General features: G+C 40.0%; 1 protein-coding gene across 2 annotated transcripts in view; it reads left to right on the top strand.

Annotated features, from left to right (window-relative positions):
• The window catches only part of LOC117500575 (mannosyl-oligosaccharide 1,2-alpha-mannosidase IA), a 192,694-nt gene that overhangs the window by 110,743 nt on the left and 58,291 nt on the right, over positions 1–23,660 (top strand). For both annotated transcript variants that reach the window (XM_034153477.1, XM_034153478.1), the window contains exon 4: positions 12,259–12,339. In XM_034153477.1, coding sequence (XP_034009368.1) covers positions 12,259–12,339 — 81 coding nt within the window. The remainder of the gene's footprint in view (positions 1–12,258; positions 12,340–23,660) is intronic.

The raw sequence follows: 23,660 nt of genomic DNA, 5'->3' as shown, positions 1-23,660 counted from the left end.
TGACACCGCCTGTAAGCTCCAGGTGCATCATGGGACTCAAAAGCTTTGTTCTTGTTACATTTCAGTAGACAATATCTCAGCATGTATCATATTCTAGTCTGTCAGTCTGACATGTGATATTACCCTGCAGGCTGACGTGTGAGTACATTAACAGTATTCTAGGTAACTTTGGTCTATCCTCTGTGGGTAATGTGTTTGCAGTCCCTCTGAAGAGTGCACATCTTCCTCTGTAAAATCTCATCTATTGAGATTTAACAAGTTCTGCTGTTTATAGATCAAATGGTCCCCCTGTGCGTTTGTTGATGATTCCCATAAAGCCTCTTCACAGTAACTAGCAATATGCACTGGCAATAACTCCCGATTCACCACAGTGGAAATCTCCTGAGCCCAACCGAGATGGTAAAGTAACTGATAATTAGCACAATCAGGCCTATAATGCCACATCTCAGGCGAGACCTAAGTGGGTGTGAAGTCTCGTGGGCGTCATTTCAGGAGAGAATTAAGAGAAAGCGTTGTTTTTTTCCGGTCATGGTCTTGCTTTCTTCCATCAATGAGCAATTTACAAGTGTGGCGGCAGTTCTTAGCCACACTAGCATCTTGGGGGTTCGTTGGCCAACCACTTTGGTGCTGAGTGAGATATCCCAATAGCTATTTGACAGATTTCCATTAAATCCTTTATAGATGGTCGTGATCATGAACCTTCATGGAGAGGTTAATGACTTGTGAGTTTTCCCCTGACTTCCTCCAATATCACAATATCTCAACCATTTGATTGTGTTTCATGAAAATTGTTCCTGAAATTCATGGTTCCCTTCTTTGGTGATTCAATGTCTTAATATACTTTCCATCTGCTCAAAATCTGCTTAATGTTAGCTTTCATTGCAGCCATTGTCCCCATTTTAGCATTAAGCTAAGTACAAGCTCACAGAGCACTAGCATGGCTGTCGACTCTGTTTTGAGTTGTTTTTCGCACTCATTCGGAGTTGTGGTCACTTGTTGTGAGCTTGACAGTACTGAAGTATGAAGAAAAGCACAGTCAGGGCTCTGCCAGAATCAGGATGAAGCAGAATATTGAAGTATTGTCTTGAAACTGTGGTGGAAGTTGTACATTTTCAGAAGCACATATATATCCCTGCAAACATCCCAGAGCAGCAAAAAAGCAGTCTTTAAATTCTCACCGTACAACACCTCTGTCAGTTTGAGATGTCAATGCAGTGCAAAAAACGCCTGCGATAGCTTGAGGTGTTTATTTCATTACAATCAAATAAACTTTGTAGTGAGATAAAGCGTTTAGATTGATAATAGCGCGAGTGTATTTATATCAGTGCAGTTATTAACCAGATGAAATTGAATTTTTGGCAGAGTGAGTGCAGATTCATTGCTCATTGTTGTTGCTTTTAATATGCTCAGCCTCAAAAGGATGCTGCGCCCACAGGCTAAAGAGTCTGGCTGGCAGTTCAGATAGACGTTTGCTTACAGTCTTCCACACAACACACACTTCTTTCACAGAGGAAGGAAAGAGTTTGGTGTGAGAGTAGACTTGGAAAAGTGAGAGGAAGTTTGTCAAATTGTCTGTGAAATTGCCGGCAGCATCTCACCAACTATAGCGAGCAAGTGAGTGTACTGAACCACAACACGCATGCATAGCAGAGCTGGAGAAGGGAAACAAATGCATGTGTTACTATTTCTTGCAAGTAAAAAACCCTGCGTACACCCTCAGGCAAATACCAAGTGCTTGTGTAAGTTGTTATCCAAAAATATCTTGAGAAATCAAAGATATTCTGAATTCTTTACTGATTTACATAAAACAAAAAAATGTGTGGGGCTTATAGTCTATTTATTCTCATCAATATTTTGTATCTGAAAGCTCGTACACGAGGCTTTTTAAAATCAGCTGTTAATGAGTTGTTTTCTAAAATGTATGCTCCAATTAAAGACAAGATAACGTGACATCAGATGGTAACAAGAAGACCTGGAGCAAGGTTGTTTATTACCTCTGCAGAGCTGTTTTTGACCTTCGATAACCTCGATGTCTGCGCTTAACAAGACCCAACTTGCTCCGAGTCATGCAAGCGTCTGAGGAGAAATGGTGTCATTTTACGGAGCTGAGGTCAAGCTGAGCTGACATTCTGTCTCGGGATGTGGAGGGCAACGGACATTTTGCGTGGGTGGTTCATCATTACGGATATTTACCAGCATGTTTTTGTGTAATTCCTGCGTTTGTCCCTGTGGACTCATTGGGCTCAGACAATGTCAACAAGTGGGTTTTGCTACTAGCATTAGAACAACATTTGCAGGTTAAAATGCCTCAAACATTATTTATTGCCCTTTAGAAGGAAACTAAGCTATTAAAGTGCAGAATATAAACTGAAAAAGAAGATATTTTATGAACAATAACTCAGAGAATTAGTAATTTGACATTGAAGTAACTTTCAGCTCATTACTTGGGTTTAATGGCACATTATGGCTTTTACACATTAACACATTTTATTAAATGTAAAGATGTAACAGGCAAACATCTCAGACAAACCCACTGTCGTCCACCTGCACAGCACCATACAATTAAAAAGTAGATATAGATAGATACAAAATAGAAAAGTAAGCAACTATTTGTCCAAGATTTAGAGCCTTTATCAGCTTAATAAACATATATTTCTCTCATGAGTTGTAGAGAAAACATAAGCAATCAATTTGAAAATCTTATTTGGGGCTCTTAGGAAAAGGCATTTCTCACTATTTGCTAAACGTTTTTGGACTTATGTATTAAACAACTCGTTAAAAAACTGATTAATAGCACAATAGGAACTTTTTAGATTCACCACAGAGACTTATTGAAAGTTATGTGATCAGATTTGAGCTCCTGAATAAATCTGCATATGTATTGATAGCATTGAAGCAACTATAAGCCCTTAATGCTTGTTTAATTCTAACACCAATTAAGTTATATGAAGAGGGGTATATTGAGACAGTAATGTTCATAATTGATGTATTAATAACCTCAGTTAATTACCTTGTATATATTAGAGAGTGATTATAGTATATCAACATGAACACAGTGGATCATAAGACAGCTAAAGTGCCTCTTTTTTTATTGTCGTCTGTTTTGGAGCAACTAAAATGAAGGATGAGGCTCAGTCAGCGAGGCCAAATTCAGTGGGAGGCTTATGATGAGAAACAGAGGCAGGCAGTTACACCGAGTCAGGATGAGGGAGACTGTGACGGGGTGAATAGTAAAGAGCGCAGCACGGTCCCACGAGAGACCCGCATTATCATAGAAGACTCAGTGGGGAGCTGCTGCATCCCCAGGTGAGAGCAAAGACCTCCACAGAAAGCTGCTCTCATGATTTTGCATCTGTGTGTGTGTGTGTGTGTGTGTGTGTGTGTGTGTGTGTGTGTGTTTGTGTATGCAAAACGAGGGCATCAAAAGAGGGAGACTTGCTGAAAATAGACAGATGCAGATACTCTGGGATGCAGGAGATGTTAGCAGAGAAGATGGAGGGGTGATGGGCTGGGTTGTAATTCAGCTATCATTTATCGCCCCTTGCATATTTGATTAATTATTCACCAGGCTGTTAATTTAAATGTAATGCATTTAGTGGAGATGTTTACATTCTCTCGCTGGTGTCTATGTGATGCTTAAGCCGTATATTAATTACCGGATTTTAAAAGAGAAGTGTTATCTAAGAAATCAAATGTAAATCATTACCTGATGAGATCTGAACCATTAGCCGATAGTTTAATCTTAATGCATCAGTGCCTCCACCATTTAATCCGGGTTTATTGGTCCGCAGTGGGAATAGGCATTCACTGAAGCATCTACCCCCAGCTTGCAAAGATGCATCATGGGAATGTAACAAGAGTGGAGCAGTCAAGTGAAAGAATTCGATGTATTGCAAATGATAACCATTACCCTCTAATGTCTGTGAGTTAAAATGCTATTTGAATACTCAGAAACAGTCACTTTCCATTATAAATGACCGGCATGAATGAAAGCTTCAGAGAAAGAGACACGACTCACTGATGTTGTGATTGTTGCTTAAGAATTAGGAGTTCACTGAAGGCAACACTAGCTTCTCTTAATTGGTTTAATTATTAATTGTATTTGTCAGAACAGTAATGCAATAAAAAGGTCTCTTGGCACATGCTAATATACTGTAATGGAAGATATTGAAAACAAACCATCGTCATCCTTATTGGATAGGCTTCTTCTAACAGCAGTTGTATAACTTTGAAAGCAATCTTGAAAATGCAAATATGTGTTGTGTCGTATGGTTTGTTTGAACTGATCCAACCATTTGTAATGTTCCTTTCCCTCACTCTTTAAAGCTATGCCATGTAAATATGGAGCTGTGTGGGCTTAGCATTTGTGAGGTCCCCATTATTTATTAGCATGAAGTTAAGAGCTCCCTCTTTCAGTGGAGGAGCCTCTTTAGCATGCTCCAGAGGTTAGCGGTCATTAATGCTAATGTTAGAAACTGCTCTCACAGCTTGGACGCTCATCAAGACCATAATTACTGCACTATGAACAAAAGAAAAAAAAGAAAAAGCCCCAGCTTTGTGTCCTGAAAGTGTCCCGGTACCCAACAGCTTTGAGTGTGCGATGCGAGACTGACAGAGATTAGAGTGGCAGGATCTAATTAGTCCCTTTCATGATTTCTCCATGTTAATTAGCGATGTTAAGTAAAATCACAGCCTTAAATGTGAATCACCAGCGTTGGTAGGAGAGGCAATCATCTGCTTAATTTTATCCTTTGCTCATCGGCTAATATTGTTCTGTCACATCAGTCTAATTTGCCTTTTTGAAAATGTAGGAGCCAGTAGAAACCTGGAAGGTGACGATGCAGAAAAGTCTGCCCAGTGACAAAGAGGCCTCTTTATTAGCAGGACATCACGACATTAGCTTCTGAGCAGGACACACCACTGGGCAGCAGTCGGCTCAGCTCCTTGGCACTCAGCAGCGTGGCGGCCATGCCAATCAGGCGTGTGTCCCAGGAAAATCTGGGCCGAGTCTAATAGCTATCTTTGCCACGTCTGTTGAATTCTCATCAACAGATAAACATTGCATGATGCTGGTGATGCAGAACACCTACAATGTACTCAACGACTCATTACACTCTTTCATTATTATTTATTTTCTGCTGTGGCTGCCACCTGCACAACAATTACATTATGTAGAACAATTAATATGCAAATCTTTCTTGTAGTATCATGCATATTTAAACAAAACGTGAAGCATTGTTAAAGCAGTATACAGTTGTCTGTGTAGTTTGAGAATTGTTTTGTTTCAGTGATCTCCTTTTTGAAAATGTCACACCTGTTTTGGATCGTTTGAAATATACGTGGTTGGATTTTATTTCTAGTACTCAAGTTTTTGAAGCGCTGTCATAGGTGGGATTACTTATGGGAACAATGTGCCAAACACTTTGCGATGTACTAAATGAATGACCAAAGTAAACTAAAGCAGACCACAGTTTAAACTGCTTTTGAATGTCGGCTTTTTTCAAAGGTAATCTTATATTAAAGGGGACCTATCATGCAAAATGCACTTTTGTACGTCTTTTATACATGAATATGTGTCCCCGGTGTTCCAGGGAACTCAGCAAGTGTCAGAAAACACAATCCTCTCTATTTTCCCCCATACCCAAATCTCTAAAAACGGGGCTGCAACGGATCTGATAAAAACTGATCCAGATTTGAAATTGTTCTGACGTCAGAAACAGGGAGCTTCGCCTATATGGGCAACTCTCCACCTATCAGGGGAATGAGAGGTTGCCATGCACCTATCAGGGGAATGAGAGGTTGCCGTGGCATGGCAACAGCATGGTAACATGACGCTCGTGCCTCGCCCCCCTCCTTTGCAGGGGGGCGTGGTCAGCTGCAGCTCATTTGCCACAGAATCAGCCCTTGCAAAAACAGGGCTGGAATACAGCAAATAGAGCAAAATGAGGCATGGCTAAGGCTGGTGTCCCACGGGAACGCATACGGCAAAACGCATAGGATTAACGCAAACGCAATCGCCAAAAAGCTTCCGTCCAGACGCAATATACACCGGATAGTGTCTGTTCACAAGAGACAGCTCCGTTTAGATCCAACCGCTGGAAAAGCTGCAGTACATATGCCGAGCCTGTACGTGGCACTGTAACTTCCTCCACAAAAGCAGCGAAGAAGAATGGTTGTCATGGCTGCACTTCTGTTTATTCTCCGCGGTGGGGGCCGAGGGAACCGGGCAGAGTTTTTCGCCGGTCAACGTGTGTTAAAGTTTAAATCTTCCGGACAAAATTATGACAGTGCCGGTCAAAGGTCTTCATCGTTATTTATTGAGCTTTAAAACAAATGAATAACGACGATATAATGATATATAATAATAAAATACACGGAGCCTGTCTCTTTTTCCTCTCTTCTCACAGCGTCAGTGTCTGTCTCATGCAGCAGCTGATCCAGTAATGAGTGACCCGACAGTAAAAATAAACATATTTATAACTAGTTTAGGTAGTTTGAGAGGTAATTAAAATAGCTAAGGGTGATGATCTGACTTGAAGTGTGTGTTTTGCTCCCGCTGCATCACAGCGGGAGGAGATGCGTGTCTCCGTCCTGTCAGATTAGACTTCACTCGCGTTTATGTCCATATCGAGAGAAAGATAAATAATCTGAATTCAGTGTGCAGTTTACTTTTGCGGGGGTGAGCAGCAGAGGTGGGGAGAGGCAGGGCTATTGCGTCGTCATTATCACAAAATGATCGTATAGAGGCGATCACACGGAGCCGTTGGACCCCCCAGAGCGCTCCGTTCCCAGATCTATCCACCTTTGGACCCGTTGTCGTTTGCGGGGTCCGTTTCTATCGTATAGTTACGGCCTCGTGTGGCAAAAAGGGCTATACGCAAGAGAAATATGCGGATACAACCCGTTTTCGTTCCCGTGGGGCTTGGGCCTAAAATGCATGATCTGTTTGGTATTTTGAAAAAACAAATTCACAGACATGTTTTATATAGGTATGGCCCGACAATATATTATTCAAATATAGCATGATAGGTCCACTTTAAGTTAATACATGCTGATTATAGATATACAGATTGCATTTACAGATACACCTTTGAACAGTGCTCTAAAAGCAGTTTCATTTATTCAGTTTTTATTTAATGAAGAAAAGCTCATTAAATATCTACTTTAAAAACAATCCTGTGGTTGTTCCAATGTATTACTTACTCATGATAAATGCATGGAACCATGTCTCACTTGCAGTTCTCAGTCAAGTTGTTCTGTTTGCGTCAGAGTTTGATTGACAGGTTTCACACCGCTCCAAAGGATCTTAACTATCCTGGCAGACACACGTATGAAGTGAGGAAGATATACAGGCAGATCCCTATTTGAATTTAAAACAGACATCTTTTCCCTTGGCATCGCAGTCCCTTGTTTGTGCAAGTAAGAGTTTGTTTTGACTGGAAAGCGGCAACACTGCAATGCAGATGTGTTCTTGTTCTAAAGGAATCATCTTTGAGAAAGTGTTTTGTTCACCTTCTCCTGCGGCAGGCTGAGAAATGAAGGTTGACAGACTAACTGGAGGAGGAGTTTCATCTTGGTGGCAAGAGTTTCTGTGTTTACTCCTAATTAGGTCCTCAACGTGAAGAGAGTAAAAACAGGTGTTGTTCACTATACCTGATTTCTTTGTCATGCTTTATCGTGCCTACAGGAGCAGCAGCACACTCAAATTAAACTCTGTGCTGCAGCATTTAATGTCTTAGTAGGAATATATTACTTTGACAAATACTTTTTTAGACTTTTATGTGGTTTTAGGAATCACTTCTTCTGATTAATGTATCATTAGTGTAATAGGCTTTGCAGTTGGAGGCTTTAAGAGAAGCCAAAAACGGCATCAAACAGCATTAAAGTGCGATGACGCCACCAGTCACATTCAGACTTAAGTTGGAGAAATGGTCAAGGAGCAGCACAATGAAAGAAGCTGAATAATTCATGTTGCATTTATCATAATTATCTTTGATCTTTTCTACATTGATTTCTTTTCATCATAAATATCCCTTTGTGCTTTCAGCAAGATGACATTTAGCAATTAATTTAATGAGTTACGGTTTTCCTTTTTGTCATTACATTATAAGAGTTATGAGATGAAAACTATATGCAGCAGTATATGATATTTCAGTTTCCCAAATGGGCCAATAAGCTTCAAAATGTTGTATTTTGGTTATAAATTAGGTTCGGACAATGAAAAGAAACAATGCAATTTACTTTTGTTTTGGACAAATTAAAGATTTAAGATGGAAAAAAGCTATTACACTCCAACCCGTTATACAGCGAGCCTAAATCAGAGGCAAATCCAATTTCCTGTGCAGTTGTTCAATTCACCCTCTGTGCAGTTCAAATGAATTTATATTTATTCATATGAAAACCGCCTCTTAGAGGGATTTGACATTGTTTTTAATCTTCTGTCTTGATACCTTGCTTATGATGCGGGGATTGAATCAATTTATATCCGTTTAAGGTGAAGTTGTATTGTTTTTGTGCTTATTCTGCGCCCCGGGGCTTGCTTTTTTGTGGTTGAGTTAATGGAGATGCATATCTAAGTGAACAGTTGCCCCATTTGCACGGAAACAATGTATTAGCTGTTCCTGAAAAATATATCAAATTCAAAAGGCAAAAATCAACAAAACCCAGAAAGTGTGCCTGTAGGCTTGTTGTATATCTAAACAGGTTGTATTAGATGTTCACTGCATTGGAATGAATGGAAGTCTTATTCAAAGCCTTCCGAGTGATTTTATTGGGCCTGTATTGGAGAGTCAAAGCCTGATTGGGAAAACCTTTGTCAGCATTACTTGTCCTGCCTCACTGTACCTGCCGCCTGTCTTGCTGAGTGCCACTATCCCTGGTGATAAATAGACCCTCCGCTCCTAATCACTGCCATCGTATTGCCATTACTGAATGGGCCAGTCATTTCAGGGTTGGCAAGACAGCTCAGCTCGCCGCCCTGCCAGAGGCATCAGTGCTTTGTCTCCAGAAATGTCACCAGTGTGCTGACTTGAGAGATGGAGCCAGCACCTTGGTTGTACAACAGCGCTGCTTTTATTACTGGATTTATAGAGTTACATAAAACATGACAACGTGGACGCACGTAAAGTAATACTTTTCCTTTTTGGTGGAGAAGAATCTATTCTTATTCATAATTTCGCCAAGATTTATATGAGAAGATTAATATCACTTTCATGCTTGCACATTAAATATGAAGCTGGAGCGAGCTCCTTGTTAGCTTAGCTTAGCATAAGGCTACACACAAGGGGAAATAAATCCATCTACTGTCACCTCTAAAACCCACTATTTAACACTTAATTTCTCGTTTGTTTGGTTTAGTAAAAAACATATGTAAAAAGCGACGGTCTTTAAGTCATGCTAAGCTGTGCTAGCTCCTTGTTAGCTTAGCTTAGCATGAGGCTGGAAACAAGGGGTGCATGGCTCTGTGCAAAGAAAACAAATTCCCCTACCGTCACCTCTAAAACTCACATATAACACTTTGTTTCTCTTTTGTTTAATCCATTAAAAACGTGTACAAGTGATGGCCTTCATGCTTTGCCAAGCTAACAGACACATTAACATATTTCATCCCATATTCCTAGTGTACAATTTGTCAAAATGTATTTTTGCCAAGAGGGTGGGATGTGAAGAAATCTAGTAACATTGTGTTGACAACATCTCATGAATATTGAGCCATATAACAATACAATAAGTATAAACACATATATTATTTGGAGTTAAATGCTACCTTTGCATGGATGCCAGTGACTCCCCACAGGATACCTCACCTATTCCTCAGAGTTGAGCTAATTGCCCTCTCTGGCAACCAATTAAAAAATGGTTCTTATCATACACACTTGAGATAGCAATTTCCCTCGCAATAGGTCTCCAAGTCAAGGAGTACCAGACTGCTTCCACCTTCACCTAGCACAAGAGGCAATAATTATGGTGACATATTTAGACACATGCAGTCATAAGCCACCATAGTTACAACATGAGTTATTTCTGCCAATGTTTTGGAAAGTCAGAGGTGAATTTAAGTGCGCTCAATAGATTATTCTCAGTATAGATATATATCTGTATCTACACCATTGGGAAAAACATGAGGGCATTTTATAGTATAATTAAAATCTGCTACCCGTTACCATCCCCCACTGTAATGTGTTTTTTTTTGTGAGTTGGATATTCGACACGAACAGTTTCAGAGGCGTTAGAATAAGTTCCTCTTGAGCCAGTGTACTAACTCTCCTTCAATCGATACTGCCCTGCAGTTGTAAGAGACTCCTCAGACAAAAAAAAAGGTTTTGAGGAAACTAAACACTGGGAAACATGATTACAGGGCTTTGACTCTCTGACCTGACTTTTGGAGACTGGCCTGGCTCGAGTGGTGTCTTTCGAGAGGGAATCTCCATTTCAACGGGTGTATTAAGAGAAGATTGGGAGCTATGGAGAGAGCAACTTATTCCTGCAGTCGCTTCACAGCCACACGACATCTCACAGACTCCTCTCCTCTCTAAATCCTCCAATTGAAGTAAAACCTTGGTTCATATTAAACAAAAGCGAATCAAACTGGAGCGATTGTGAGTGAGGAATAACTTTGACTAAATGGATCTATATTTCTGGCCATCCCTCTGAAATATACTGGAATTTGTGATAGCATCGATAGTGCTAACGCATTCACTTTGAATTCTAATGCTGAACTTGCACTACTTTGTTTGGCATCTTTTTATTCAATTACATTTAGCTTTTATCCAAAGCATTTACAATAAGTGCAATAAACCACAAACTCATATTAACTTTTGATAGTGCTGATGCATCATTTTCAAATGAGCTGAACCCTTTAAGTACAACACTTTTTTGATTAGGTTTGGTTGGTCTTGATTGGCTGGCCAGGTTATAAGGGAAACAGGTGGGTTTTCAGTCTGTCAATGGGGAGTTTGTTTCATAATGTTGGAGTCATCGTTATTGTATTATACTGTCACAGACTTATGAAGAAACAACACGTTCCTAATGAAGGATAATGAAGTTAACCAGTCTGTTTTGTAGTAAGTTGTGTCACATCATCTAGTTGCAGAATTGCCTTTGTAAAATAATACCAATATATATTTCAAACACTTTCTTTAATAGTGTCTGTAGGGTTTTCTGATGACACATTTGTTTATGTTGATAAAATGGTAGTGCACTTTGGGTCAATCACACATACACAGTTTCTGGAAGTCATAAGGTGTTGAGAGATGCACGAAATGTATCCTTTACATACAATGAGTGAATGACAATGGCTGTAGCTAATAAGATGATAAGAACATTCCTATCTTTATAAAATATTATTGTGGTTGTTTCCTCCCTGCAATGTCGTTTGCTGCCTCTCAGTAAAGTACACAGTATGTATTTGGTATTGTGTGGCATTACTACGAATAATGGACGCATTTTTACAATACACATGCTAGTACAAAAGCTGTGACAGGATGAGCTCCCAGTAAAACAGCACGATAATAATTGGATTCAGACAACACGCCCAAATGCCCAAAACGTATTCAGCTGTTTACAGCCTTTAAAGCTCAAGGGCCAGTTACTGTACACACCTCTGAGTCACCAGCCACCTCTCAAATGATGTTCCTAAATATAAGTCTGGTGTTGCTGTGTAAATGTTTTTTCTTCCAATCAGCACTTTAAAGGTTGGTAATCTTTTCCAGACTTTTTCCAAGCAGCCATTAAGCCTCCTGTAAACTCACTGCCTGAAATATAACAGCTTATTAATCAGAACAACACCATGCACACGCATTTATTCTAAGAGTGATGTTTTTTTCCCAGTTTTCTTCACAAGTGTAATCAAAAGTGTAATCCATCACTTGCCCCCTCTGATTCTTGTGGATATAAGTCTGAAAGATTTGATGTGTATTGTTCCTGTAAATGTCACAGGATCTATTTCTGTGGTACAACTACAAAACATGTTTCTGGAAAAAATGTTTTACCGTACACATGACTTATAGAAACTTCACAGCTCACATTGAGTAGTATTTATTTACTTAACTGGGCTGCCCAACGGGTCTCAAAGGGCAATTCATCTGCCGAGTATCCCAGCTATTAAATACATTTTCTCCCAGAAAAAGAGTAATCACAGCTGTTGAATTACAGTGTATCATTATTTTCTGTTAACCCCACTGTGCTTCTTTACCACCCTCTGAGTCCTTGGTATGATACGACTTTTGACAATATGATCTCTCTCTCTTGGTTCTGCAGAACGGCGAGGCATCACTCTTTGAGGTGAACATCCGTTACGTTGGCGGCTTGCTGTCGGCCTACTACCTGACAGGAGAGGAGGTAAGATTAATAGACGTCTGTTCTCCCTCTTCTCTGCTGAGATCTGCTGCTCCATTCATCCCCACCCAGCCTTGTAGTTTGAAAGATGAACAGGCTGAGTTACTTCCTGTGCGTGCAGAGTAGCGTCACCTCAGTGCATAAAATGATCTCTTACAAAAGTTCACGTTGCAGGTTTATCCAACCGTAACAATATCTTTTGCCTATCAAATTACATACAGTTCATTGTTTGGCACTTTAATTATTTTCACTGGAAAATTTGTGTTTTAATGTGCTCATGCGTTCAGAGGTTGTTTTGTTTGCTGCAGGAAATGATAAACAAGGCCCTGTTTTGACAAGCCTATAGGTTGTTGAGTATGTAAGATATCATATGAATGAATTCTGATTATCATCTTATGCAGTGCCACACACTTGAATAACATTTCACATTTTAACAGATTTGTTTTGGCCAGTTTTCAGTTGCCATAACATTTCTAGTTTTATGCAAATGTTAAAAGGGAGAATACACTCTGCTGCTTAAATCTATTCACTGTTTGATTCTGGGTTTGTTTTAAGCCACGATGTGCTCCTAACTGCAACAACAAAGCTCAATAAAATACTCAAATATGCAGATGATTGAAACAAATATATCGTGTTTTGTTTTTCAGTGTGGCCGAAAAATTGAAATGTGTAGCAAAAAACTAACCAGATCAAATTGTTACAAAAACCTGAAACCACGTTGTTATAGATTTGGGCGTTTCAGCCTTATTTGGTTTTATTTGCAGCATCTCATAATAGTTCAAATATATATTTTTTTATGTTAACTCAAAATACTTAAAATAATGAGGCTTAAGTATGAACAGCTTCAAATCTGCTAGGACTCAGGCTACAATAGAAAACGGAAGGTAATTTGCTGAAGTGAGTGAATGAGAATCACTTTTCTCTGTTTGAAGAACTATCGCCGTTGTGTCCTTCAATAAAGCAGCAGTCGGTCCGGTGAAGCATGATGTGCCACTTTGTGTCAAGGCCTGTGGTAACAACGGACAGCTAACAGTGAAGCTGAGAAACTTTATGAGTGTGAAGCGTGGCCTTGCCAGAAGAGAAGTATGAATACAACCTGGCTGCATAAATACAGGTTTAGAAATGGCCTGTGACAACCACATAGTACAAATGGTCCAGTTCATTATCAGTGCATTGTGAAGTCACTGGAGGTCAACATATCATCGTACTGTAATGAGCCTCCGCCAACATACACTGCAGTGGTGATGTTGGAAAAGTACTCTATGGAAGAGACTTCAATCTGTGCAGAAGCAGAATTAATGGAGAGAGGATCCAGTGACATGTGAACACTCAAGTCGGTTTAATGGACATTGATTTGCAGGCCGAGCGAGTTGAGGGAAGAGCAGCATTAAATTGTCCTCCGCTGCTAGATGAGTGAAATATGAACACATTGCTGGAGCAGAATATAGCATTGAGTCCATTATTCCACATTTGTGTGCCATTAATGCCATGCAGGAACTGTTCTTCTATTTTATTCACTGGTCCGTGGATATTTCTATATTCTATACATATTGCAAGGGTAATGACATTTTTTAATATGAATGTGCGTGTCTGCGAGAGAGTGTATTATCCATAAAGTTTGCACGTATGCCTCCCCTCGGATAAGGACATACAGTACTGTAGTCTAGGTGAAGAAAACCTTGGAAAAAAAGAGCAGCTACCTTTAACACCTTTCATATCCATTACATGTATTCATACCCGGTGTTTGATTCATTCGGTAGAGTGGAGAAGAAGTAAAACAATGCTGCCTTTTTAGTTCTGGTTCAGATTGTGTTCACACTGAATTATTGCAAACAAACCAAGACAGGTAATCGACATGAAATACAATTCCAGACGCATTAAGTTCCTACTGAACCTTGTGTGTATATTTTATCTGATTTAATGTTCACAGGGGGCTTAAATAAATGACTTAAGAGGATTAGTTGTGACTGGAGCTGGACTTTTTGTGTCATAAATAGTGACAAACTGGTTAAAACCGGATAAAAAGGGGCTTTTTTTAGACTACAATATTACAGGGATATTTGTGTATTTGCTATATTTTACTTCTCGTTTTATTGGTAAGCAGCTTAAATAAACAGAGTAGGAAACAAACTCACCACGCTTCTGTGTATTGTATTACTTATTACAGAGATCTATTTCGTGACATATCACATTCACAAGATGCGTCATTAGTAATAAAGCTTTTGAATTCATACCAGGGTTTGATTGAGCCGGAGCCAAAACAGACCGAAACATGCAAACAGAGAAATACACCAGTCAGTTTGCATCTAATCAAACGGATGAAACCTCCAATAGTAATCCGTTTTTCGACATATTTGTTTCCTCTTGCCACACTAAATACATTTCAGTTTTTGTTATCAATGTTTCCATCCATCTCTTTTGCTCGCTAACCTTCCCTCAGATGACTGCAGTCCTTTTTCTTTGCGTTTTGACTTTCTTACCTTTTAAAGTGCATCATCTTTCTTATGAGATGGAGCACACCGTCGCAGTTGCCTGACGGACATATCAATACCCTTTACCCCGACGTGGTTATCCATCACAAGGCTCACTTGTGTGCTTTCTGTGAAGGGTCCCTGAGCTAGATTTATAGCCACCTGATCCCCCAACCCACGACTCCGCTATTAGGATCTTTTTCCTCGGAGTCTGTTCATCCGAATGATAAAAGGGACAGATTGAAGGTCTGTCCCTGCTGCAGAGACTTTAATCAACCGCGATACAGTTTGGAGGACTATTACCAGATTGTGGGTCCGGTCTGACCGGAGGACACACTGGGCAGCTGGTGCCGCTGTAAATGATTGCCGGGGCTGATTATGGCTCCTTGCGGGTTGCAGTGTGCCGGTGAAGTGCTTGGAGCAGAAACAGAGCAGCACCTGACCATTAATAACCTCCTGTTGTTTGTGTGCGTCCTGTTTATATGTGTTTTCTTGGGGCCCCAGTACGATCATTGTCAGTCTTTACGGAAGCGGTCCCCGGATGAAACGTCGTGTTCAATTGGGTCTGTCAGCGGCTGCTTTTGCCGCTCTTCCATCATTCACCGTCACACACTCATGGCCAGGCCAAATGGCCCCCACAAGAAGGGGCCATTACAGAGCTGCAGGTGTTCGATGTGTGCGTCCTTCTGTGAGGAGCCCACCTGTTTGGTCATTTGTCAAAACCTGAGGGCTGCATTACCGTTTTGGTCGTTTTTTTATTAATTGATCAATTGTTTAGTCAATTAAAAGTACAATGTCGTGTTGTTCCTGTATCAAAATGTCCTTGAAAGCATTTATCATATTATCTTTTTATCAACTTCATCCCATTTTTATGATATTTTTTTTGTTTTGCTAAGTAAGGTCGTTATTTTTCTTGTACTGCCTGTGCTGCGTTACCTCTTTTCACACTCTTTCCGAACCAGAGACTAGTCTGCTCTGATTGGTTAGCTGGCCGGCTCTGTTGTGATTGGTCAACCACTTAGAGATGTCCCGCTCCTTAGCCTATCACGTACAAAACGTTGGAGCTCTAGCCAATAGAAACACAAGTGATAAATAGTGATGTCACTATGTTTAGAAAGAAAGCAAAGCGCTACAATCAAAACGTTTCAGGCAGGGGGGGGGCGGGGGGGTTGTCTGGGAGAAAACTCCATATGGAGAGAACGTTTTGATGTTAGCGTTTGAAGACTATTTACATGCTTAAAAAATGTATACAGACTACAGGAAAGAGAACCCCCCAAAAAGCATCATGGAGCCTCTTGAGTTGTTTGCTAATTTCCAAATACTTGTCAACTATAATATACTATCCCCCTTTCCCTTATAGACCCCCCTCATCCTCATGAACTAATTCTCCTGTGTGTTTACAGTGCAGATATCAAAGTGCCCCTCTCTTCACCTCTATAGGAACATGTTTGTTAGAACAGTTTATCAACTCGACCTCAATATCTCAAATGCATGCCTTGGTGCGGTCCCATGCGTGCACGTTTCATTTGTGTCCATTTATATGCATATAAATGTGTGTGTGGTGGTGAGACCTTGTTGTGTCATCCCCTTCCCTTAGCAAGAACAGAGAACAGTGGAGGGAAAAATGGAAGTGGGGGTGAATTCAATCAGCCTTGTGTGAAAATTGCCCGTGGGCTGAGCTGAAGCAGCAGGGAGGGAGTGAGGCAGAGGAGAAGAAAGACGTGTGTTCATATGCTCATCAGCAAGAGGAGAGAGGAGATGAAAAGAGAGGAGAGGAGGATCAAGAGAGGTGAGGAAGAGCGAAGGAGTGTGTTCGTAAGCTCATCAGAAAATATCAAAGTGCAGGAGAAGGTGATACACGGAGGCAGAGAAGTGAGGACTAGAGAGAATTTGTAAAAAATAAAGGAACTAGTATTCCTATTGGGGGAGAGCGTTCATAGAAAACCAATATTTCCTTTAAAGGTAGGGTAGGTAAGTTTGAGAAACCGGCTCGAGATCGCTAGAATTTGAAAATACACAACCAGAGAAAATCTGCCACTTCCTTACAGAGCCCCTCCTCCAACACACACGAACGCGCACATGACCAATGAGGGCACGAGATAAGTTTGTGCACAGATGGAAGGCTGACAGGCAGGTAGGCCATCCAGTTATTTTAGCCGGGCCGGCTAAAATGATTGGTCGTGCTTTTTACAGTATTACGGCTTCCACAGATGATATTTCTTTATGGATTTTTTGTCAAAGCACTTAAGATATTCATTGCTATCGGGATTTTAAGAGCATTCCATGGAATATAACAAAAAGTGTATCTCGAGCCGGTTTCTCAAACTTACCTACCCTACCTTTAATACTGTGATATTCACTGATACAATATATAATGAGTGTGAAAGTCCCCGTTTGGGAGATACAGAGGAGGAAAGTTGTAAGGCAAAATGTTTAGGACGTATCTCTTAGAGAGATAAAAACATATGGACAGTTAATACAACTGTATTTCCATTCAATTGACTTTAGTTTTAACTTTCAAATACAGACATTTAAACCCAATAAAAAGTAAAAAAGTTGAACAAACTATATTAACACATACTACTACTGTGTTAGTTGATACCTATTGTTCTGTTCATATTCATGCAATGCACTTAACAGCTTCGTAGTCTTTTAAAAAAAAGTTTCTTTTAATATGCGATTCAACCTGCAGATTTTGACGTTGTGTGTTTTGGATCAGCTGCCTCTGTATTTCCCCCAAAGCATCATGGTTCTTTTAGTATTGCTTGGCCTTTCAAGCCTTATTAACAATGTTTAATATGAGTGATCTCCTGTGGCATGTTTCTTGATAATGCTTTTGTTAGCTGCTGGGGTGCATGGGTGAATTAATGAAAGTGAATACGTAGATATAAATATGACGATATATAAAAGTACTTTGACTTAATCACCATGTTATTTTGCATAATATTATTGCGCCATTATCTGTATACTGTAGACATGCTAGTCTGCCTGCTCTTGCCGCACCACCTCCAAACTCCAGTATGCTTGTTCATTTGAGATAACCTTCTGTCACCTCTGTGTTCATCGTATACTGCAAATCTGTCATCAACCAGCATGGCAGTCAAATGGTTATTTTGCCAACAACTTGAATAATACAGGGCAGCTGTGGCTCAGCAGGTAGAACGAGCCGTCCATTAATCATAGGATTGACGGTTTGATCCCCGGCTCCTCATGTCCACATGTCAACTTGTCCTTGGGCGAGACTCTAAACTTATTATTATAGCCACATGCATTTTCAAACATTTGGTCTACCTATGTTGTAAATGTATTATCTCTTCGATTTACACACGGCATCTATTGCACGTCTGTCCGTCCTGGGAGAGGGATCCATCCTCTGTTGCTCTCCCTGAGGTTTCTCCCATGTTCCCCTTTAAACTGTGAGGTTTTTCTCTGGAAGTTTTTCCTTGTACGATGTGAGGGTCTCAGGACAGAGGGTGTCGTATTGTCATACTGATATTCTGTACAAACTGTGAAGTCCACTGAGACAAATGTAACATTTGTGATATTGGGCTATATAAATAAACATTGATTGATTGATTGATAAACCTCAAATTGCTGCGGAAGGGCAAGGTGACGCCAAAAATACTGGGTGGGAAAAACCCTCGATTTGTCAAAGATGGGGATTTTTCTTTTTTTTTGTTCCCAGGTGCTGACTGCTGGTTGTTTGGCCGTTGCCTATCCATAAGCAAGGAACTATTTTGAATATATTTTCAATACTTCTACATTCTGTAGTTTCCAACAGCAGTTCTCCTGTTGTTTTGAGAAGTAGCATCGTGTAGGTTATAAGGATAGACAGCAGTAACTCACTCTGTATATAGCAGACATGTGGGTGCATATGTTTTATTCATACATTTGAACAGCTTGAGAATCACTCCAACACGAAATGTATACACAATATGTAGCAATGACTGGTCTGATTTGGAGTTACAGCAACCCTAACAAAAAAGTTCCACAAAAAACAAGTATAAACCCTTACAGTGTTTCCCACAGAATTTGATTCTAATTGTGGGGGCCCGCCACAAATACATCGATGTATGGGAAACACTGCCTTACTGTTCCAGTGTTATGCATGCATTGTGTGTAGATTTTCATCTGAGCTAGAGGAACTGTTCATTTACATATTTAAATGTTTTTGTGGTTAATGCGATGAGTTGGAGGAATATGTTTGAGAAAAATGATTTTTTTTTCTTGGGGAATGGCCCTTAGACTTCCCATGTAATTGGTCCTCTCCCATGTGTGACGGACTGTTTCTACCCATGAACAGAGGCAGAAAGAAGAAAGAAAGACAGATGGGGAGGAGAGTGGAGAGGCAGAGAGGGCAGTCGGTGGGGGATTAAAGTAACAGCATAAAGGAAAAGAGAAGAGTGGGAAAAACCAAAAAGGAGCAAGAGAAGCAGATAGTCTGGAGAGAGAGGCGTATATTTGTATATATCATTGGCAGCAGCCTCGTTATGAGGACCCTCATTTTACTCTGAAATCTTGTGATGTCAACAAATAAAGGTCAAAGCACTTATTCTAGAAATACACTGGTGTTTTTTGAGAGAATTTAAAAGCTGCTCTGGTTCTCCTTGGGAGGAAATAAACACTTTTTTCTCATCTTGTTACCTGCTTATTTATATTCTGGGTCAATCACATTTGTGCCTATTACCGGTCCATGAGGTTCAATCCACCTCTGCTTCACGTCTCTGAAAGGAGGGACAAACTGTTTTTGAATATCGGAAGGAAAGCTCCAGGTTTATGAATATAACCTTTTCTGTTTGGGAGCGTCGGAGCTAAACACAAAATTACTGTGACATTCCAGGTCGTTTTTTTTCTCTTCTAAGGTTCATGAACTTGGATCTTTGTTTATTGCCTGTAGGTCTCTTTTTAAGAACCTAATGGGATCATGCAAATACCATAACGTTGGATGGTTCTGTGGGAGGGAATGTGGTGAGAGAGAGGTATCGTGTTGTGCACCAGTCAATGTTGTTTTCTCTCTAATTTGGGTGACCTACTTCTGTCTCCAAATATGGTTTAATTTTGGGTCATATCACAGGAGAGCGCTCACACACAGACATCATGGATATCCCACATTGAGAAAAATGTAAATTGGTCTCAGAGACGAGTTTCTTTATTTGGATGTTTTCCCTGTCACAGCGTCCTTAAATCACATCATTAATTGCCAAGGAAAACTCAGATGTCTTGTTAGTTTGCCGTGTGTGCTGAATGCATTATTATCAGAGGAACAAAGTTTGTATGAGTGATTTGACCTTTACTTGCCTGCTTGACAAAACCGAGCGGAGCAAATTGATATTCATAACGCAGCTAATGTCGATCAGTATGTCGTGAGACTCAATCACAACCTGATACGCCGTAATAATATGAAAATGGTCTCTCTGTACATGAGCCTGCACGTCTATTTTTGTCTCTTATTATCTGCGTCTGCCATTCCTACAGTGCCTCTAGAAAAAGATCAGTCTCCCCTGACACTTCCTCAAGTGATGCAGCTGAATTTATAATGGGTTACTCTGATTTAGTTTGTGTAACTTACATGTTTATACATCCCTTGCATTTATTTACATTTGATGAAATTGATAAAGTTACATTTTGAATCAAATTTTCAAAGATTTGGTACACATTCTGATCAGAAGTCAGGCCATTCAGGCTTCATTCAGGCTTCATTCGCCACTGAGCAACTTCAATAGGAAACTCATGGGTCATGACTTCACTGCCGAATCAAGATGTCTTTATAAATTCATGTTGCTACGTCTTTCATGGATGTTTTAAGATGGATATCAGCACATACTAAACTTAACTGGCCCCCTGAACAATTATTTTAGAATCCTTAAACGACGTAAACATCTCCTAATTTAACTAACGGTGCTAAATTGTGACTCTGCACCAGGAACATCAGAGTGCTGTGGCTCAAAGCCCTGCACTTCAAAAGGAAAAGGTATTTTTGCTTAGTCACGCCGGATGCTGGGCCCTACCACACCTTTCATCGTAATTTGATTTTATTACCAACTGTGCTGCAGTGACACACTTCGCCCCCGGCCACATTATAACCCAAATGTCAGCTGCCTGGCCATATGCACCTGCACCATGCAGCATTTGCTGTGCACTTGGTACTGTGTGCCACTGATTCACAAACAGAATGTGATCTGAATAGATTATTCGCAGAAGCACCTGTGTATAATTACATGTAAAAAAAAGATTTATCAGCAAGGCTGGACTGTATTTTCAGATTTCTGCATGTTTTTTTTCTGTCGATTTTTAGCTGAAGGACTGGGATGATGTTTGATTTTAGGAAGTTTCTCATGATTCTTTACAATTATCTCCACAGCATTTCTTGGGCTTACTCTAAAAACATTGTTTTGATTAGGGTTGCAAAGGGGCGGAAATGTTTTCCGGTAAATCTCCGTCAAGTTTCCGGTAAATTTCCATGGGAAGTTAAGCTGGGGGAATTTTGGAAATATTCCATATTGGAAACTTTCCATGGGAATTTATGGGAATTTGATCATATCCAAGCATAAATATAAACATTTTGTTTTGTCATAAGAAAACATCCATGCAAAATGATACAATTAAAAAAACATGACATTTCAACAGATTTATTTGTAAGTAGAACAGAACAAGTTTTAATTATTTGATTGAACAATCATTTGTTTCATTGAAGAACAAAAACATCAATGTTGAGTTATCCCCCCCAACCCCAAAAATGCACCCCCCATCCAAAAATCCTCACAAGAAATCATGTGTGCATGTGATGGAGGAATGCACAGTGCCTGTAGGGGGTGTGGTCTCAATAGCCATGCAGTAAACAGTGTGCTATGTGCATGTGATTGAGGAATGGCATGGATATTCAAGTGTACTTGAATGGCATCTGTTTGTTTTAGTCAAGATTATTACTTTCCCCAACTATATTTAAGTTCCCTATGAAGAGCCAACCTTCAATTTAGAAGATTCCCAGTTTATTCCCTTAAATTCCCGTTTATTCCCATAAATTCCCGTTTATTCCCTTAAATTCCCGTTTATTCCCATAAATTCCCGTTTATTCCCATAAATTCCCGTTTATTCACATAAATTCCCGTTTATTCCCATAAATTCCCGTTTATTCACATAAATTCCCGTTTATTCCCATAAATTCCCGTTTATTCCCTTAAATTCCCGTTTATTCCCATAAATTCCCGTTTATTCCCATAAATTCCCGTTTATTCACATAAATTCCCGTTTATTCACATAAATTCCCGTTTATTCCCATAAATTCCCGTTTATTCACATAAATTCCCGTTTATTCCCTTAAATTCCCGTTTATTCCCTTAAATTCCCGTTTATTCCCATAAATTCCCGTTTATTCCCTTACATTCCCGTTTATTCCCTTAAATTCCCGTTTATTCCCTTAAATTCCCGTTTATTCCCTTAAATTCCCGTTTATTCCCATAAATTCCCGTTTATTCCCTTACATTCCCGTTTATTCCCTTAAATTCCCGTTTATTCCCTTAAATTCCCGTTTATTCCCATTGAAAGTTTCCATCTTTGAGAATTCCCGAAATTTTGCAACCTTAGTTTTGAATAATTAAAAAAGTAGTTCTTGCTGTGGCAAAACAATCCAGTTCAGCTTTCATTTTACACAAGTGATTGTGGTTAAGTTTCTGTGTGTTTGAGCTTAAGCACAATAACTTTTGTTTCTGTCTGTTTCTACTCATCTCCCTGCCTTTACCCACTGCAGCAGACAGCAACAGAGACATTATATCATCCTCCCTGCTGGGTTTGTGTGTCCAAGGAAGGTTGCAGTGGAGATACATTTATGCCAGATGGTTTATTTTTCTCCACAGCACAGTGTGTTACTGTAATATGGACGCCAGTTGAATAGATCTGAGCCTCAGTGCTGGTGTTGATATTCATGTGCAAGAAAAGGATCAGGTTTTCGTGCCATCCTTTAGGCGGAGACAGGGATTTGCTCTTCTGCCAGATGTAGCGTACAGTTACTTTCTGATGGTCCGCCCCCCATCACGGGATGGGAGGCAAAGTAAAATGATAAAATGAAGTCTGTTTGAAACGGGGGATACATAATTTAGCCGGTGCATTTGGAGAAAATTGTGGATGGAGATGATAAATTGGGAAGACTGAGGCTGAGTCTATCTGTATGGCTATAATGTAGAAGAAGAGTAATGCTTCTGTGATTTAAAGGAATGTCTGGAATAACGGAATTTAATGAGATGTCTTGCTACCCTCTGAAATATATAATCTTTCATTTAAATATGATCAAAACAGGGCTGTTATTGTTTCTACAGTTAACCATCCTTTCTGACTGAAAACTGTAATCCATTTCAACAGAGCCTGGTAGTTCATACTTTAATTGTGGCATTAAAATAGCTTTTACCCTCGAGCCCGGGTAAGTAAATAAGTACCGTAAGTGTAAATAAGCCCTAACTGACACCTGCGCTCCTGTATCACGGTCACATATGTGTTTGTTCTGCTTCCTGTGTGTGAGCAGTGGCTACCTGTGCATCTTAACTCTTTGTTGTCCTTTTTGCTGAAGAGCTGATAAGTCGTCTTATAAGAATTTTCATTTCCTCAGATCAAACTGGATCATCATAATCACAGGGTAACCTACCGCGCTCTGTAGTCCCCGCTGCAGGCTTAACCATGAAAGGAAAGCTCCCCCATCCCAAACCCTCATCCTGCGCTGTGTACAAACTGCTAATCCCATTTGTGCAGAGGTAGAATAACCGTGCTCCGCTGCTCTCTTACACCTTTCGGTTTTATTATGGAATTAAGAGGTGCTGGGTGAGAACAACATCTCATACCCAGCATCGACATCTTGCACTATAG

The sequence above is a fragment of the Trematomus bernacchii genome, unplaced genomic scaffold, assembly GCF_902827165.1.
Source record: "Trematomus bernacchii unplaced genomic scaffold, fTreBer1.1, whole genome shotgun sequence".
Lineage (NCBI taxonomy): Eukaryota > Metazoa > Chordata > Actinopteri > Perciformes > Nototheniidae > Trematomus > Trematomus bernacchii.
This window is presented reverse-complemented; position numbering and strand designations above follow the sequence as displayed.